The following is a 20,375-nucleotide window of genomic DNA, read 5'->3' on the forward strand; positions in this document are numbered from 1 at the left end:
GAGTTGTGGTAGTACTAGGCGGCGGAGGGGGGAATTCACGAAGAGTGGGCTCGTACAGAGCTGGCCGGGTTAAGGCAGAGAAAAGGAGGAAGACAGCCGAGAAACAAACTCACTAGTCAGTAGCTATTTTTTCCCCTACTTCTTTGAGAAAGTAGAGTAAAAGGAACACATTCTGGGTGATTAAAGGTTGGTTTATCTCAAATCGCCACACATTAGCCATGCCATGACTGTCAGAATTGCAGTATTGTTCGAAATTTGATAATAAAGTCTCAATCATCACCAGTTGCACACTTTCATGGAACGCAATAGCTAATAGAAAAACTGATTAGATGGCGCAATATCACTGAAATAAATATCTTATGAAAGGAAACTTTGTGTTTGACTCAAAACTTCAGCATCAAAGATAACTATCCATCAAAAATAGCTTTCGAGATTAAGGTCTTATACAGGCCTTTCTGGGGTGTAATGTGTGCGGGGGGGGGGGGGCGGTAGCTATGAAATATAAGGTGGCGACAGCTTTTCATTTACTACAGGCCCTATATACATTCTTCAACATAAGGGAATGATTAAGCCTTTGAATGAAGATCATTCTCACCTTGTATCAAGAAAAGAAATACGCTTGCGATTCATTTTAGAGAATAGAGGTTTGATTTCTGATACATGTATTTAAACTTTGTGATCAGTGTACTTATCAAGATTCTTGTTGCTAGTGGCAGTACCCTGATACATGTACTATCTCTCTATCAGTGCACTCAAAATATAAACAGTGTATGTCATGTTCATAACTCATATGAGTTTAAATAATTATGTGTCATTTAGTCACCATGGAATGGTCTTCACCCTGGTGTCTCCAGAGGTAAAGAGTTGTTATGTGTATGATTTCCCCCAAATGTTTTGGCTCGGTCACAAATACCATTAACAGCAGTTACGAACGCCGTACGAACGATTTTCAGACAATTTTGTAAGATCTTCTTAAGAAGGCTGTACGAAAACAGCGTTTGTAGACCGTTCGTAAGTTCATAGCCTGGTCGATGGTCTTGTCCAAGATTTTTTTTTAACTTCGTACGAAACCCTCTCTTCGTAAGGCGGCCGCACGAACTAAAGAATTCGTACGAACAGTGACATTCGTACGAACGCATCGTTCGTACGAACCTTTGTGACCGTAGCTTTTCTCTTGTCACTTTTCAAATTGTTGCCAATTGTGTGTAAATAACGTGATTTTGATTTGATTTGATTTAATAAAATATATAAATAGAAAAAAAAATCTCACCTGGTGTCGTGATGGTTCTCGATGACGTATATAATGTGCAATCATCGCATTCGCTCACCTTCATCTGCCCGCGTGTGTGAGTGTGTGTGTATGTGTGTTGTGAGTGTTTGAGTGTGTAAGAGAGTGTATGTGAATGTATGAAAAAGAGGGAGACAAGGAAACACAGTGTCAGGAATTTCAAATCCCCATGAAATATTGCAGCCATGATCATCATCTCGACAATGCTCACTATTTAAAAAGAAAATGGAAAGGGGGGGGGGGTGAGGGGACAAGATGTCCTCATGATATATTTCAAAACGTGAGAGGTCGATTTTATGTTCAGTGCAAACCTTTTTGGTAAAGACATTCAAAAGTGAAGTGTTACTGGATATGGGTGATTAATGACAGAACAGGAAAATAATGTAAATTTCACTGTTTAACGTAAACATCGCACCAACGGAAAGCGAAAAAAAAAATACCCAAAAGTAAGATATAGTGCATCTCTTTCTCATATAGCATACCAGGGCGAGGTATCCAGAAAAGAGACCCGCAAGTCTCACCTGATCGAGTACCGAAAGTTAACCTTCAAGGCATTCTTGCAGACAGTTACCTAAGAACATAGCAAATTTGGGAGGAAGGAGCTTTGAGGGTCTCCAGGGGGCATTGCGTCCAAAACACACTGACAAAAATACATACCTAGTACAGTATGTAAAAAGCTGGTCCCACACCCAACTCAGTGCAGGCCAGACTACTGGATCTACCATAGATAACCTTGAAAGAACACTCGCTAATGTATTTACCCAAATGAAATTAAATGAAATGAAATGAAATGAAATGAAATGAAATGAAATGAACTGAAATGAAATGAAATGAACTGAAATGAACTGAAATGAAATGAAATGAAATGAAATGAAATGAAATGAAATGAAATGAAATGAAATGTAGTATTTCTGGTTATAAAGTGATATTTTAAAAGATTTTCAAAGATTTTCAAATATGGGGGTTCTTGGTTTCCCTGGAGACCCCATCAGGGTGGGGGCAGGTGCCCATTTGCATTTTATAAGTATATACTGTTACCCTAGTAGTAATGCTTGTCAGGTTTGGTGACAAACTTCAGCATCTGTTTTCAAGAAGAAGATGAAACTGTGAAAGTTAGGCTCCAAGTTGTCCCCTCCCCCTCTCCCCCCCCCCCCACCCCCCACCCCCACTGTCTCGAATCTGCCATGAACAAACTTGAAACTAAAGTCACTCTAGCATTATCTTTCAGGTTATCAAGTCTGGTTGTAGAGAAAGTATTTGTAAAGACTCTTTAATTTGATGGCTTTGTCCGTCCCCTTCCCCCCGAAAAAAAAGGCATTGTGCATGTGGGGCCCCAAACGGGAAATGGTGCCCATTCATACTGATACCGTATATTCTACTCTCTATAAATAAAATATCTGTCAATTTTGGTGTAAATGAGACCTCGCGCTTTGTTTATAAAATTGAGAATGTGAAAATTGGGCACCATCTTGATTACCCCGGCCCATATCCTTATCATCTGCCTTGAAAAAAAAAACACCTTAAAGGGGATGGCTAGTAACTGATCAGTGGGAATCAGTGGTAATGCTGAAGGATGATTGTTCCAATCCTTGTGGGATTCATTTAAGAGGACATTATATATCTATTGTTGAGTGAAAATTATTTGCTTCAGAATGGTCTCATTATTCACGTAATGTGCAGTTTCATGTTTCCAGGTTAGCGTGCCTGGTCAGTGACGGGGCATTAATCTTCACATTACTTGATTATGAGACCGTTCTGAAGCAAATCATTTTCACACAACAGTAGAATGTACTCTTCAATGAATCCCACAAAGATTGGAACAATCATCCCTCAGCATTCCCACTGATTCCCACTGATCGGTTACAAGCCTTCCCATTTAAAACCACAGCCACCTATCTTATAATTATTCATAGCACTCGCTGATCATCCTTCTGGTTCTATAGAGAAGAAGATTTGTAAACATTCCTTGATTTGACGGGCTTTGCCTCCCCCTACCAACAATTAGGATTTTAACTCAATTCTGATCCTGATAAGTATCAAGTGATACCTGAAAAACTGAATTGATGAATTTACTTCAGTGGACAAGAGCTTATGAACTGTCAATAGATTTGGAAAATATATATATATATATATATATATATATGTTTTTCAGTATTAAACTCCCTGGAAAATCTACGAAGAAATATTTTCCGCGATGACACAATCAAAGAGGAAATTCCTTCAATCAAGTTCTTATACGTTTGATTCTTGACAATAAACTCACCTAGAATTTACACATTGATTCTATACGTCACGTTATCTCCCCTCCCCTTCCTCCTCCCTCCCCGCCTCCACCACACACGCACACACTACGCAAATACTGCATGTTGCATGCTTCTGAGTCCGACAACCTAAAGAGGCTCAGAGGCTCAGAGGCTCCGTACCCCTGAAAAAAAAGAAGAATACTTCCCATAGATATATGGACAAGTGCATGAATATACAGGTTTAAATTTGTGAATTTCTCAGTAGACACACATAATATCTAAAAAGAAATAAAAATCACAAAGAATACACAGGCGTACATGACAGATTCAATGTCTGTAGCTTTCTTAGGTACAACAATCAACTCAGAGGTCCTTGGAGGAAAGCCAAACCCAAAGAGCAATGTGGACTGAGTGAAAGCAGCTACATTATTAGAACACATCAGTGAAAGTTTGAGAAAAAGTGGACAATCGATGCAAAAGTTATGAATTTTTAAAATTTTGGTGTTGTAATAACTATATATTAAGGAGACTACTTCAGTTTATGACATCATATGTGGACAACAATATAAAGAAAATGTAAAGAAAATGCAACATACTTTCACTTTTCTACCTTAATGAAGGAGCACTTGACTAATACCTCTTTCAAAAAGCAGAGGGAATGATAATGCCCTTAACATTTATGTGAATAACAAGCTGAAGGAATGTGTAATTTTCATTCAAAAAAATGATTTTTTTTTCGGAAATTGCTCTTTGGGTTTTGGTTTCCTTTAAGGTAAGTGGTTTCGCAGCTCAGAAATATAATCTTTTAAAATTTACACCGAAACAAACATGTAAAACAATTTCCAACTAAATCTAACAGGAAGCACATCCAGCCTACAGGATTTGCTTTTTAATTCAAATGAACGACAGATATTACCAAAGCACGGTAGGTGCCATGAGGAACGTCATCGAATTCCGCCACATAATGACTCTGAAATGAAGTAGAGTTGTGTTTTGATTAGATGTCGCATCATGACATCCACATTGAATTATCTCCCAAATCATCTTCATTTAAGGGGGTAAAAATCCACAGATATGCATGATGATTGAATGATTGAGTGAATGCAGCAATATTATTAGAGGACATCAGCGAAGTGTAAGGAACATTTCACGTTCCATTCATATTCCCTTGACTTTTTATCGACAAGGGTGATATGCCCAGCTTTCTGACAGAAAATTGCATAAATTCTTCCCAATTACTGTAAAAGCACAAACTTTATTGCCGTTATTTGTCACTTGTAGTGCTGAGCTACTTCCAGTGAATTTCGCAAGAATTCATTCAAAATCTTCATGATAGTGACGTTATTATTCTTATGATAGCTTTAATAGTGGAGCGTGGAATATATGAATACACTATTTTCACACGCTGCAATATTCTATATGACTGTGATACCTACTATGTAAAAACTATGGCAAGCCATATTTCAGAAGCAACGGAGATCATTAAAACAAACATGCAAGATTTTTTCCAACTCCCATAAATGCCCAATTATTATTGTGAAGTTACATGTTGATCTGTGTCAAACAAGGTTAGTAGAGGGAGGTCGAAGTGTGTCTGTTGCGATCCTTCCCCTTGTGTGGCAGTACCACTGCATTTAATTATGGGCCAATAAAGAAAAAAAAAGAAGAAAAATGACGCTCGATATTCTGAAGATTTGTTTATCTGAAATTGAAATAACATTTGTCGGATTAACAAACCTTCAGAATAACAAACCTTCGGAAAAACGAACAATATTTAATTTCTGTTCATCAAAAAAAAAAAACTTTAAAAAAAGATCATTACATCATTTTCTTTAATCAACGAACCTTCGGAATAACGAACTGTACCAAAAAAAAAAAAATGATATTCTGTTCCTTTAATCATCTTTGTTCCCTTATATATTCCCTATGTCATTTGCGGTTTGAGTTGACTAAAAATGTTTATTTTTTCCCCTGAACAAGTTGAACAATTTGCTTTTGTTTGAGGTTGTAAAGAGATAAAGAGAATGGAAGTCTATTAATTCAAGTCTCTCATTATGTTAAACTGGTCTTGTGTTATTGTAATCTTGAAGGGAATTTGCATATGAAAGACAATATGTCAATCTTTGCAATTTCTACTTTTGTGCCTTGGAGGACCAAAACAAATGTGTTCACTCATGCGTAAAGTTTCCCCTTGTATAGTGACCTACTGGGTTGATAGTCAATTAAATGACCTTTGATATGGTATGATTACGATACATTGATTTCTATCAAAATGTTCTATAAAAAAAGTGTTTACTTTCTTTCTTTCTTTCTTTTTTTTGCTGAGCGTATTAGTGACACTCCATTGTTTGAATTGTCTGTAACACTCTCACCAACTTCATTAATGAACAAACATCATTTTCATTACATTACATTACATCGCACTCACAATGTTGGTGTACTCAGGGCCAATTGGCTCATATGTGTAGCTATTCTGGAGGTACACCTCGTATCGCACATCAAGATAATCCCGGTCTTCATCGGCTGCCCGCGTATTGACGACTACAGTTCGTGGTCCTAGCAGGGAGATGTCCGGCCTTTTCAGCTTCCAATCTACCATGGACACTGCAGATACAACAAAGTAGTACGTGTAATTATCCTAACAATAAGTCAAAACATCGTATTTTGCGCAATACAAATTTCCGAGTGTAGTTGGAAATTATACTTTTGACAAAATGTGGCATGCACTTCCTCATGAACATCAAAATGAACATTTTACTTATCAAATTACGATTTCAATTTACGACTGTCATTCAACGATTTCAAATCTGTAGACGACTATGTATGTAGCCAAAGCGTTATGCCTAATTCTCATACCCTTGCACATGGAAGCCCTATTAGTTTTTCATAGATTCAATGCTTGTTTATCTTAATTTCATGGATTGTTGATTCTTAATTTGACTAGACCAAACTTTTATTAGCAAAGTGACAATCTGGACAACATCCTGCAGAGAGAGAGAGAGAGAGAAAAAAAAAACCTGCATGCGTGATTCAATGCTGAAAGGGCGTTAAATAGTATAACTTCACTCCAGAACAATGGTGGCTCAGATAATCGATAGAGCAGTGACTAAAACAAACAGACAAACGGAAGTTTCATAAAAATTGGTTACAAAACTAGATACCCACAGAATTTTTAAGGTTCAGATGTTGTGATCTAACAGAGCTTTTAATTGGTCACACCCAAATACGCAATCTAGAAAAAGACATGAAATTATGATTGTCGTCACAGCTTCCTCATTGGTTTCTGCGTACAAAGAAAGATATAGGTATGTTTTCGGTCTCCGATTTCACATCATGCAATCCCTTTCTTCCGAAGAGTCATTCTCGTAAAGCAATTTCAATACAATGAAATTTGATGCAATAGAAGCTTGATTTTTCGGTTTGCCAGCAATAAAAATAGAAAGAGGATAATAGTTTTAAGATTTAAGTTATCGGGAGTCAATAGGAGATTCGTGAGGATATGACATCATGATTTCTCTCATTCATTTGCATAGATGCAGTTGTGATTATACTTGCTCTTATAGATCGCATGAAATATAATTTGTTTATATATATTATAGATACCAATGTTTTCTGATTTCAGGTCTAATATTAGTAAAACTTCGCCAATTTGTTTGTGTAATCTTATTCTACCATTATCTACCAAAGCCAACTTAAACATGTCAAGACATTGCTAAAATCATCAACTCACCACGACACAATGCAACTCTACCATCTTCGCTACAACCTGATGGACAGAAGGAAAGGGTGAGAGAGTAAGCATGGATACTGACAAACCGATTAATAAAGAGATCATATTGGGGTGAATATATAGGGCATAATATGTATGACATGACATACACTCATCAACAGCCCTCACATTTGTGATCAGCCAAGACGCATATCTGCGTAAGACGAGGATTGAAAGTTCTTGTGTCCCTTTTTCAGTGCAAAAAAAAAAAAAAAAAAAAAATCAAATTCCTCTTCATAGGAGCAGATATTGTAGAGTTAAGTAGTTCAGACTTTTCATCGGAACAATAACATCGGAAATTTCTTTGTGATGGAGGGGAAACAATACAAAAGAATTCCATTGAATTTATGCGGACCCCGTAAAAATCAAAGAGTTATTCTCGGTTTAAAAGAGGAGCGTATTCTCGAGTAGCATAGGGTTAGTTTTTTTTCTTCTTCTTCTTTGTAAACCCTGAAGCGTGTTATTGTGACATTTCATACACTTTTTTTTAGAGACACTCTTCTTCTGCCGTTCAAAAATTCATGACGTTTACAAAATGTTTTTTTTTTTTTAAAGGGTGTGTATTCAGTTCTGGTCGAGGTGAGAATTTAGCTTTTAACATTTTGCGAGATATTCAGAGACCACTATATGAGATGTCAAAGAGCATGCAATTCTAAGGGATATCAAAAGTTTATTTGATGAAAATCGGTTTTGAAGTCGCCGAGATATCCCAAAACAAGGTGAAACATAGAGATCCTAATAAAATTGTGGCCTGTAGTCTGTAGTCACTTTTTTGGGATATCTCAGCCATTTGAGAACCAATTTTCATCAAATAAACGTTCAATCCTTCTTAAAATTACATGCTCTTTCATATTTCATAAGAGGTTTCTCATTATCTCACTTAGGAACGTAAAAAAACATGAATCCCCACCTCAACCAGTACTGTACAGCCCCTTTAAGAGAAGAGCTGAGAAAAGGCATGGTAACACATGCCACTGGACAAGACTATGTGTGTTGAATCAGAGAAATAACAGATATTCCGAGTGATTACTGGACGTAGAAAATTCTCACTATACTCAATCGACTAGCTAAACATAACTCACAACTACTGTCAACAACACATTGACACAACGATGACACCATTCTAACCACGAAAACTATAGCAGAAGTAGTAATAACAATAATGATTGACTACTATACTACTACTACTACTACTACTACTACTACTATTTCTAATAAAAGGCCTAATGTTAAGAAGAAATGTGAAGAGGGAAGGTAATGACAATGACAATAATTTACAATCACAATCATCTGTATTCACGACAGTAATCATGGTCAAGAATTTCCCTCTAGCACCTATACCAATGATACTATACTAGTGCTTTCAACCATTTTCACAGTAGCATAACGGAAGTCTGTTCCGGTAAAATTCTAGAGATCTAACAAGATTTTAGAATGATATTGATTTTAATCAATTGATTGGCTAAAAAATATCGTGTGAACAGTATTATTTTTTTCCATTTTACACAACAAATAACGCATACAGGGCGTTAGTAAAATCATTTAATCTCCTGAACTTTTTAACAGTCCAATCTTACTAGCGGACTCTGTCATGTGCATTATTATTATACTTATATATCACTATCTTCTTATTGCAATCACTTATGCCTGAAAGTTGTTGCTAGATGTTATTGACGCTTACTCACTTGGCAAACTGATTCTCTCTTCCACTCTGTTTGAATCTCTGATGTTTCGCGGTAAGCTCCGAGCTATTACCGAGTACTCCTTCTCAGGAATTGAAAAGTTGCCAAAGAGACATCTCACTGAGAATTTAATCTAAACATAGTGATACAATGAAAAAGAATCCAAAACGAAACAAGAGGATTTACTATGATTGCATATATCAAGTAAATCTTTACACAGAACTCATGCGGCATATAAATGAGTTGTTCCTTGCTCTTGAAACAAGTAAATATGGACATTGGGAAGTATATGAAAAGATGAAGTTTCGCTTGTTTTCACAACACAGTTCTTCAACTGTCAATGTGAATATATAAATGAGTGAGTTGCTGATGTCATCACCTTACAACTTTCGGTAAAGTTTGGACACGAACACGAAATTTCAAGTTTTTGTTTTTGTTTTTGTTTTTGTACAAACCCAATTGTGCCCCATCTGCAGTCTGATATATCCGACTGATCATTAATCTAAAGTTGTTCAGCAAGGAAAACATTATGTTTTACACTAAATAGCCTCACCCACAAATTTTTCGTCATTTTTCTATTTTTAATTGTTATTACGAAATCATTGGGAAAAACGTGAGTTGATAACATCCTTAGTTTACTCAGCGGAATGTCTATATCAATTTCTTGGCAACTGTTCTGCAAAAATAATAACGAAACTTCACAATTTTATGGGGGTGGGTGGGTCCAACTTGGATCACGTTTTCACTGAATATTGTGTACATAAAATTCACTGGTCGGGCATTCCTCTTTGAGACTGTAGTACACTATCACGAGACTTGGGATATATAAATCAAGAGAGAAAATTAAAAAGAGAGAAAGCTTGTTTTCCTCTGACTCGTTCTTCATCATATTCCCATCTTCTTCTTTTCTAAAACACAACCTCCTACATTCATTTCTATATGAATACTCATTTTTTTTTTTTACCAACATGAATCGAAAAACATATGGAGAGTAGACTTGCCCAGTGAGGACCTATAGCAGAATAAAATGTATTGACACGCAAAGTATGATTTGATGGAAATACACAAACGCTGGTGAAAGAAACTGATGAGACTGTACAAAAAAGAAAGAAAATTAGACTTCAGCTATGTTGCATTTGGTCTTTTATTACAACACATATGTTATGGTGATTGGTATGAGGTATTTTTGTCCCGATGTGAAATTATCCTAAGACTTTTGAAATATCAAAGCTTATGGGCTTCTAAGATTAAAGAGATGCTTTGATATACCTTGGACAAAATAATGTAATCACAAGGCACTTCAGAATATGAAATTTTATCAGATTGTACATCTGCACAAAGAGCACTTAGGGAAGTTGAAATCTGAATCCCAAACGTATCAAGTGGAAAGTGATCAAATGTGGTAGAAAGTTTTGATGAGAAGATACGTGTAAGTACTTTGAGTTTCCTTGTAACAAATATCTCTTACATGGAACCATGGCTCACTGAAGTGTTCCTTTTTCGGCATAAAGATGTTGAAGCAACTGCAAAGCTATCAAACCGTACGTGTATATGAAGAGCTTGCTTTGAAGAAGGCGCTAAATCCACCATTTTTAGCAAGCTCTTCATATACAGTGCGTATCAAAAGAAAGGCAATCCAAATTTAGGATGCTGCTATTTCGTAATTGTCAACTTTATGAAGAGCACACTGTTGGTTGTGAGGAAAGGTGAGCTCTTTTACTTTCCATCAGTACCTAATTGTGTTGATAAATACCATGCATGACTGAGCACATTAACTTCAATGATAACGATGAAAGTTGCATTTTTCCAGGTTTGCGTGTTATCATGACGGAATTGTTGTTACATTTAGTGCAACATTGAACAATATTTCAGTCTAAGACATACTCTGAGTCATAATGGATTTTTCTTTTCATCATTTTTTTTTATTTATTGTGTTATATGCATATGTGCATGAGCACCTCCAAAGTCAAATGCCGCAGATTGAAAAAAAAAAATTGCGGTATCATATGCAATCTGGTTTAAGACAATGATATCACAAAATATTACCAAAGAGTTCATCCAAGTTGCAGACAGCAAGAACGATATCAAACTCAGGTTCTATCATTATATTCTATTTTGTGATATTTATATAATATTGAGTGGCCTCGAGGGAGATACCAGAAAATATTGCCCGAGTCGAAGACGAGGGCAATATTCTTTCAGTGCGGGCAATATTTATCTGGTATCTCCCTCAAAGCCAGTCAATGTCATAATTATTACCTATCCCCTAGGTAAATTTAAAAACATGTGAATACGGCTATACACTATAATATAGAACAAGCCATATTTGACTACCTGTAGATCATCACCAACATGTCGAATAATTAAAAAATTGTTCCTCACTGTATATCATTCAACTCCAACTTCAATGATACATATGTAGTTGTAACAGGCGAACTTCAAACATCTGAACGCTTTTACACTTTATTTTTGCTTCTGCTTCAATTTGGAGAGTTGTAATAACTGATGGCTACTGTGCAGTTCCTAGCACAAAAATGGACTAGTCGTTGTTTGACGCAAAGTGCTGCTGGAAGTGGTCGACCTTGTATGAGTTGATTTATCGGTGTTCTTCTGCGGTGCGTGTAATCGACACGCAGCGACCTCCTTGAATGTTTTCTCTTCGTGGTCGATCGGAATGTTTACATGTAAAGCAGGGAGGTGGGAAGAGATATTCCACTCCTTCTCTTCCCACCCCCTGTTTTACAGTGCACTCCCGTATATCGAACACGCTTATAACAAAATTCTTGTTATAACGAAGTAAAAATTTTGGCTGCAATGTCATCGACTCTATGTATTTCTATTGTTTATTTGTTCCGTTATAACAAAATTCCGACATAACGAAAGAAAACTGCCGGTCCCGAGGATTTCGTTATAACGGGAGTCCACTGTATATGTAAAAACCCGGATGCTCGTGATATGCTGTCATGTCGCCTGCTGAACTCCACGACCCTGCAATATACCAACTCTATAATTGCCTCGCAAAAATACCTCGTAAAATGTATAATGTTTCGGGATGTCATATACACCCTGGTATATCAATATATTTCACTCCTACAATAACACTTTGGCTCGTCTTTGAAAAATCCAGGGTACATTCACACTCCACTGGCATGTGCAATATTTTGTACAAATGATGTCAACCCACCGTCATGATGTGAAATTAGGCCTACATACATAAAGAAAAAATACATACGATGCATTCAATAATACACAAATACACTTAACAATTAGCACATACGTTGAATCTTCATACATTCATTCTTATTCCAAACACACCTCTCCCTCCTTAGGGAGAAAGAGAGGCTTGAACAAGGAAAGGAGCAGCTGACTTCGAAAAAGGGAGGTATACATTGTCCTTGCACAGTATTCACTCGCATAAAGCAAACTATACACGGTTACTTACCAGCTAGAAACTTGATAAGTTGGCTACATGTGTATAGTTTCTCTCACCATTACCGTAATTAAGCAACAAAAAAAAAATCCATAAATTGATAGATAGATAGACAGATAGATAGATGGATAGATAGATAGATAAATAAATAAATGAATAAATAGGTAAATAAATATATAGATAATTAAATGAATGAATTGATGAATATATAAAAATCCACTGCTCGTGCAATTTGATGGCTGTTCACAGCTTAGCACGATTTGTGACAATGGTTCACGCGCGTCAAGAATGGTCACATGTGGCCACATGATATACTTACCCCTGCATCCGCCGGTGTCAAAGTTCGGTTGAAACTCATAGTGAAGCACGACTCACTCGACGAGCAGCCCGAATCCAGACATAGGACATTCACCTCGAAGCCGGTCAACTCGCTAATGCGATCTGCTGGACAGAGAGTGGACAACAATCACCGAGTTTTAGCAGTGGAAAACGTCCTTAGAAAAGTCATACCTCTGCACACTCTCTATTTCAGTTGCACAGAATAACATATAGGGCTACAAGCAAATGAATCAAATCAAACAAATGAAACAAATCAAATGAAAAGAATTGTACAAGTTTCATTTAAATCCAATGAAATACAATGAAAGCTAGAGAATCACAACTTTTTCCTCGCTTTGGAATGTTTTTACAAAGTGATAATGTTATTACCTCACAAGTCTTATACTAACCTAAACAGTATTCATCATAAGAATCGATGAAATCGATTAATGAAAGAACGAATACTATGAAGAAATAAAACTTTGTGTGTTAAATTACATTGGTACTGCGTATATTATGATTTTTACAAAGAGTGACTCTTTCAGGAGAAAATGGGGTTATAATGGTATTTATGATAAAACTTCTTTTTTTTTCTATATAGGCGTAAACAATATTGCTTTACATGATTATTTCTTATTGTACAAACCAATGGGATATTAAATCATGGAAAGACAGAATTGCCTCAACTACATCGTAAATGTGACTGTCATTAACATCACTGTTTTGAAAATAGACAGCATTTGCACATAGATAATTTAAAGTACACCAGTTTGTTGTTGAAGCTGCCTGCACTTTTGCTGTATTGACCAATCAACAAGGAGCCCGTTTTCGATAGCCGACCTACCCTCTGAGGCATACCACTGAGAAGTAATGCTGAGGTAGTAGCGGTTATCAGGCCCGGGTGTAGCATCGGACTGAAGAGTGACATTTCTCGGGCTTCCCGGGGCTCCGGCAAGAGGCACAGGACTGCCAGATGCGCAAGCTGAAGGAATTAAGAATTGAAAAAAAGAAGATGTGTTCTGTATCAACAGGGAGGTGCCATTCATTCGTCAACTTTATGTTCAATTCTCACAATGAAACTGGAAAAGGGGTCACACCAAGAACGATTGGACAAGGGACAGCGATGAGAAAGCATTCATGGTTGAAAATAGTAAGAAACCGTGAATTAATACCAATAAGATGAATTGACAGGTTCGGATTTTAAAAAAAAAAAATCAGCATAAAGAAAAAGTGCCAGGGGTAATTACAACAAGGGTGAATTTTTTATCGTTTAAATGCCAGGAGAGAAAAAAAAAAATTGTCGAGAGAAAAAAAAAATGTCAAGAGTAAATCATGTCAAGGGTAAAAATGTCACAACGAAAATGTCGGGGGGGGGGAGCCATGGGTAAAAATGTAAGGGGAGAACGACGTGGGGGATGTCAGCGGTAAAAACGTCAGGGATAATATTATCAAAGGTAAAAATGTCATATGTACATTGTCTCGGGGGAGGTGGTAAAAAGCCAGTGTTTAAGGCTAGAATGTCCGGGGTAGAAATGACGAGGGGATGGAAAGGTCACGATTTTAAAAAAAAGTACTAGGTTAGAATGTATGTTAAAATGTAGTGGTATGAATGTCAGAGGTATTAATATCTTATGTGAAATGTCAGTTATAAAGACCTAAAAAGCAACTGCACGTTACAGGTAAAAGTGATTTCTAATGTATGAACTTCTTACACTCAACATAAACGGATAAAATTGGATGGCATGTGAAAGTGATCTTGATCAAGATTTCTGGTTGGAATTCACGTATCATTATGATCAAGTAATAATACAAAACATTTCGAGCAATTCTTAAAACTTACGCAAGAGTCCCTCTATGCTTCCCACATAAAAGTACTCTTGGTTAAGCAGGGATACAACTGTTGAAATTGTTGAAAACTGTTGAAAATATATGTCGATTATGAAGAAATGGTACACGCCGTTTTCAGCCATTCTTAAACTTCACCAGAGTCCCCGTTTCTCCCGAGATTTTCCACCATGAAGTCTACTTCCTGTTTCGTTTGAAAAGCAGAACCCTCTTTGGGGTAAGGACAAGAAGTAGGCCTTACAGAGTAAAGGGTTTAGATGAATTATGACTGACGATTGAGATTATGATTGAATTTAGTTTCATACAAAATTGAATATTTCAGGTTTAAGTTATCAGCTGTAAAAAAAAAAAATGGAATGAAGACAATTAACTTCTTCCACATAAATCAGGACTGCCCACCAGCTACTTGAAAGAGATACCCTAAATTTGGTCAAGAATCTCGCTGTGCGATCCGAATTATCGTTTCCCAATAGCAATCGCACGTTTTGATAGACGGCAAGATCTTCACTTTCACCTGTAATGTGAGAATCTTGACCTTCCCACCGCAATTTCTGACATGCTGCCCTCCCGGCATTATGTGATTGTGATAAAAAACAAGAGGATGTTTTATTTGTTTGTTTGTATTTCACAGTGGCTGATAGGACCTAACCTCATATTCATGTAACTATATGTTGTAGCTTCTTTGAATATTATACAAGGGTTTGCCTATACTCCAACGAATATAAAAAGGTGTATTTCTCTTCCCGTCCTGAAGCGCTTGTGTTTAGTTTTAAATCTAAATAGTGAAGCGATCTGCAGACTTGATGGATTTTAGTTGATTATTATGTTCGTGGTTATGATGTAAATTGAAGCAATCTTATACTGATAGTAGGCCTAATAATGATGACAATACAAGAATTATTACAATGATAACAATAGTCATGGTAATAACGATTATACTTAGGCCCTTTAATAGTTATGACAATGAAATATTTATAATACTTTTTACCCATGACATTTAACCCTTGACACTTTACCCCCCCCCCCCCCCGACATTTTTAACTTGCGGCATCGGAGATTTCCAAGTGGTACGGGGTCTAGAGTGACAGTAGTGGGTGCCTACCGTGGTCATATTGGTAAAAGATCGAGAAGTTAAAGATTGCGATCTTCAAGATCTCGAAGTTTTGCCAGTGTGACCGCACCTAATGTGACAATTATAGGTCTACACTTTTTTTTTAACTTACTTGGAGTGATGCTACATGGAACTGTGCCTGAATTTAGTTCATTGGCAACCGGGTCCTGAAATGAATGTGATAATCAGAACAAAAATAGGTCATTACAAATTAATTAGGCCTACATATAACTGTACACAGGTCTAATCTACATCACACAAATGATGTGGGTAATCTCATGCTGTATGCCATATTCGTAAGCATAATGGCGACTTGTATTACGATATTTTTTTTCCCCATGTGATAGAATAAGCCATCAAAACCCACGGAGTCGGCAAAACAAAGTTGGCAATTTCCACCTCAGATTTATGTCATGGAGATGAAGTTCTGCCCTTCCCCCTCTTTTTTTTTTTTTAACGGAGGTAACATTGTTTTTCAGGGGGGCGTTTCATCAACGAGTTCGTCGGAGGTTTTCACCGACAAATTTGCTATCAGCCAATCAGACGCAAGGATTTCAGTAGCTTTTAACAGTTGTCAGTGTTCACTGACAAAAAGTTTCATGAAACGGTCCCCAGGTATAAATTTTCCGATCACACTTTTGAGATATAAAAACGCCTACATATTGAAATTATCAATACAAATGTGGAACATACCTTCCGCTCCATAAAATGCTGTGTGATACGACACTTCACCTAAACATATAAATGCTAATTATTATCACAGTTACGCCTGACACAAAATAGCAATTTAGTTGTAATATTTTGATCGACCTTTATGGGCCTCTTTGGTGCATTTTTTTTCAAAGAAAATGCCATGAAAATCTACATTTGGATGATGATTAGACCGGTGATAACATTAAAATGAAACTTTATTACTCTCACTGGCAAATACCCTTTGAGTCTAAACCTACTCGTTATCTGACTTGAAATAGGGACACTGGAGTATGTTTTTCGTATTGTGTTGTAACCAAGGAGATGCCCTGAAGTCTCTTGACCTATGACATGTACACTCATTCGTCGAGTGATCGAGACAGCTCTTATAGTTATCAGCCCATGTATGATATGGAACACGTTCATTTTTCGTTCGTTTTAAGTTCTTGAAATGTGTGGGCCTAAATCCGTTATTCTGCTTGCAGCAAGAATGACAGGACATGGTACTATTACATTGTCACTGTTGGATGGCTTAAATGCGCAGAGGAAAGCACACTGAATATTTCGTGTGAGTATATGGAGAAACAGCAATAGCAGAAAATCATTTTCTCATCTTGAACAGCCATAACTCCATATTCAATATGTTTGATTCCTGCAATTTGTTAAAGTTCACTTGCTCTCAAAGAAAGGAGAACCGCATTTCTTAAAAAGAAGGCAGATCATAAAATCAACACGAAATGTAAAATAGATACCCATAAGAAAAATGACGCATTTCGTAAAACAGGGGTTTCGCAATACGAAAATCGCAAATCGTACGCATCTAATCACAACGCAAATAACAACTCGTAAACTCGTAAGTATTCTTTTTGTTTTCAATGTAAAGGCCCCGCCGAACCAGATGAATATCGTTATTATCTAAGGTATACGGTAGTGCAAGTCCTTTTTCTGTATCATGAGTGCCAATCCCCTCCCAACTGATGTCTGTTTTCACTTTCTAATTGAAAATTATTTTCATAATTTATCATAGACATCTTATCATTTCCTCTCCATTTGCCCTTGTATCCTTTGAAAAGCATCTCTGCTTACATCTCATGGGCATGTATACGTACCAAATAGATTTCTTGTGTACATTATTCAATGTTGTTCTTTGTTTTTTGCCGCCAAAGAGTAGTGACTATTAGAATGTCAACGTGACATTCCAAACAGGGTGCGGACGGGTGTGAGGAACATAATTTCTTTAATAGGGCCTATCTTTATCCGCATTTTGAAAAATTGTATATAGCAACAAAAAAGAAAACAAGAATTAACAAACCATGCAAAAACAACAACAAACAAACTATCAAAACTTTACTTGGCCTTAGATCAACTCATTTCCCTTCCTTACAATATTATATCCTTCAATATTGTTTTGATATAACTCTCTAATGATTGTCATTGCTGGATGAATGCATATCCAGGAAATTATACTGGTGCTTTTAGACATTATACATCGTATAACAACACGTAACGTCAACTTTAACAGTAGGTTTGTTAATAATGAAAGGCATGTTCCAAGATCCAGTAGCCAACGCAGGTTTCGTATATACCTACTGATAATGTCGTAAAGTCAAACTACGCAAACACGACTGCGAGCAGCTGCTTTGTGAAAACTTACCTCGCACGTACTGGTACAGATCGGAAAGACGTTGCCGCTGGTTACAGCCAAACGCACTGTAGCCAACAGCACCAGCATTGAAGTAGCAAAGTATCCTCTTGTTACAGCCATTTTTCCTGACAATGACTCGCTCGGCCACTAAAATCCGTAAAAAAGGTTTGGTTAAAGGTTAAAAAAGAGTGAATGATATTTGTATAGCCCTTATGCATCCACTCCCTTAAAATGTATTCCGAACGATATTGAAGTGCACAGTTACTGCGGGATCAGTAGTGTCTTTCGCTCCCTTCCGTTGACTATGTTTGAGGTCCACGTCATGCGCACAATTATCTAGTCGTATATGGTTAAAAATCCCTCAAGGAAGTCGTAACAGCGCAGCGTGGGTATAGCTGAATAGGAGTTCAGCACTGGCTATTGAAAAAAAATGTTGTTTGTTTGTTTGTCTGTTCGTTTTAATCAGGCTCTGTTTTTTCCACACTCTCTTGACTGTACCATAATAAAACTATTATAAAACCATGTATAAGACACCATTTCGTTGGTTTATTTTGATTCGCAGTTTTCGATCTGTGAAAGTGAAAGTGAAAGTGAACCCATTTTGCTCTTCGAGAATCAATTTCCAGAATATTTCTTGTAATACCTGGAAAATCAGGGGATATGTATGAGATATCGCTTTACATAGCTGGTTTGGGTTACAACACAGGAAGGCCTAAATTATGTTAACATGAAATCATATCATAGACGTTTATAGACGCAGTATATTGCGATAAGTTTCGTTTTGATGATGACAACATTCCCGAGTTCCCCCTCCCCCCATTACTCTTTCGATCTCAGGCTTCAGCACGTACACGTGAGAAAGCTTCACCTACATAATTATATTTTCATCATGTAGATTTAGACCTTATACATCCAACTGGAACCCATGGAAGACCAGCTATTGCAGCTGCAGAATGATGGGCTATCCAGACATCTTCTCAGATGGAAACGAAACGAAACGAAACGAAACTAAACAAACAAACAAACAAACAAACAAATCAACCTGAAATCATAAGTATTCTATAATATCAAATCTTTTGTTGCATTTGGATCTCTTGAAAGTTGTTTTTACTTTTTTAAGCGCAGGCGGTGGGGTGTTCGAACACCCTGCCCCCCCCCCCCCCCCTCCTCTTTACTGGCATGTCTACCGTTAGATCTAATGATATAGTAGGATATCTATATTTTTTTGCAATACAAGTAATTTTCTTTAGAGTAGAAAGTCATCTCTATTGGAAGTAATTTTCTCGTATTAGAAATCAGCGTTTTAACATGACACGATTCCCAATACAGTCCCCGAGATGAGAGATGCGAGATGAGACGGAATTGATGATTGCTTTCATTTACCTGTACATTTGAAGTATGTCTCTTGGTGAGTACAATCATGTAATTTGGGGAATACCTTGGAACTGAACAGCTCTTTCTTCCTGTTACACTGAATGACACGGAACTCCATTGATGGATATACCCGCACAAGGAAGTTAGGTGGCACACCTTGTAGAGAATTAATTAGAGTGCTTGTTTGTTTGCTTGTTTGTTTGTTTGTTTGAAGTTGTAATCGATATTGAGGAGTCACTCTAACCATAATCGGAAACCTAATCCCGTTTGTTCCGTTTCTGTGTATGCAGGATGTTCATGATATCAAAATACAATATGAGAGAGGTTTTTTATTTCATAGTTTTTCTCATTGTAGTTCCCTTTCCCGCTTCCGAGAGGCTTGTTTGTACGCCATCCAATTACTGAGCACTGTGTAAGCTCTTGCAATGCACTCCTATACAAACTAACACTAACGCCATCGCAATTTGAAGTTTACATCTATCTACTATGATCATCTGTGTGTATGTGTGATATATGTATATATAAATGCATGTATATACACATTAATACATACATATACATACACACACGCACACACACACACACACACACACACATATGTATATACACATATGCCTATTGATATGTGAATCACACACTCAGCCCTAGCTAGCAATATATATCACTCACTAAGCAAGTCAATCATTAATAAAAAAGGATCGAATATACTATAGCTACTGATGATCAGTCATGGGACTTATGCTGCATTACGGGGCCTACAATGCTACTGTACTTTCCTTTTTTATCCCATTTCCTTTTATTCTGATCAGGGATTCCCCAGAGCCTTCCCTACCAAAGGTTCCTGGCACTATAGGGCTTACTACCAGCGCAACTGCGTGAGTGTGTGTGTGTGTGTGTGTGTTTTTTCTTTCATTTCCACTGTGGTCAGATAAGAAAATTCCTCCATCAGAATGGTTGAAGCGAGAATTCCTTATAATGCT

The 20,375-nt window shown here is 37.0% G+C and overlaps 1 protein-coding gene across 1 annotated transcript; it reads right to left on the bottom strand.

Annotated features, from left to right (window-relative positions):
- Positions 1 to 1,047: 1,047 nt before the first annotated feature.
- LOC139711091 (uncharacterized) lies at positions 1,048 to 18,313 on the bottom strand. The gene is made up of 9 exons (XM_071623007.1): positions 18,031 to 18,313; positions 15,799 to 15,853; positions 13,575 to 13,712; positions 12,732 to 12,853; positions 8,986 to 9,115; positions 7,262 to 7,297; positions 5,960 to 6,135; positions 4,448 to 4,501; positions 1,048 to 1,334 (listed from the first exon to the last, which is right to left on the bottom strand). Exons 1-9 carry the CDS (start codon positions 18,139 to 18,141, stop codon positions 1,236 to 1,238), a joined length of 921 nt encoding a protein of 306 aa, XP_071479108.1. The 5' UTR covers positions 18,142 to 18,313; the 3' UTR covers positions 1,048 to 1,235.
- Between the last annotated feature and the right edge of the window lie 2,062 nt (positions 18,314 to 20,375).

Source organism: Diadema antillarum, unplaced genomic scaffold (genome assembly GCF_040938485.1).
Source record: "Diadema antillarum isolate AM-2024a unplaced genomic scaffold, OU_Dant_1.0 seq00001609_RagTag, whole genome shotgun sequence".
In the NCBI taxonomy this organism is placed as follows: Eukaryota; Metazoa; Echinodermata; class Echinoidea; order Diadematoida; family Diadematidae; genus Diadema; species Diadema antillarum.

Coding starts and splice junctions, on each gene's coding strand:
- LOC139711091 (XM_071623007.1), bottom strand. CDS start 18,141: ATGGCTGTAACAAGAGGATACTTTGCTACTTCAATGCTGGTGCTGTTG. Junction 12,854..13,574: donor TCAGTGGTATGCCTCAGAGG/GTAGGTCGGCTA, acceptor TCTGTCCAGCAG/ATCGCATTAGCGAGTTGACC. Junction 4,502..5,959: donor GCCCTGAGTACACCAACATT/GTGAGTGCGATG, acceptor ACTTCATTTCAG/AGTCATTATGTGGCGGAATT.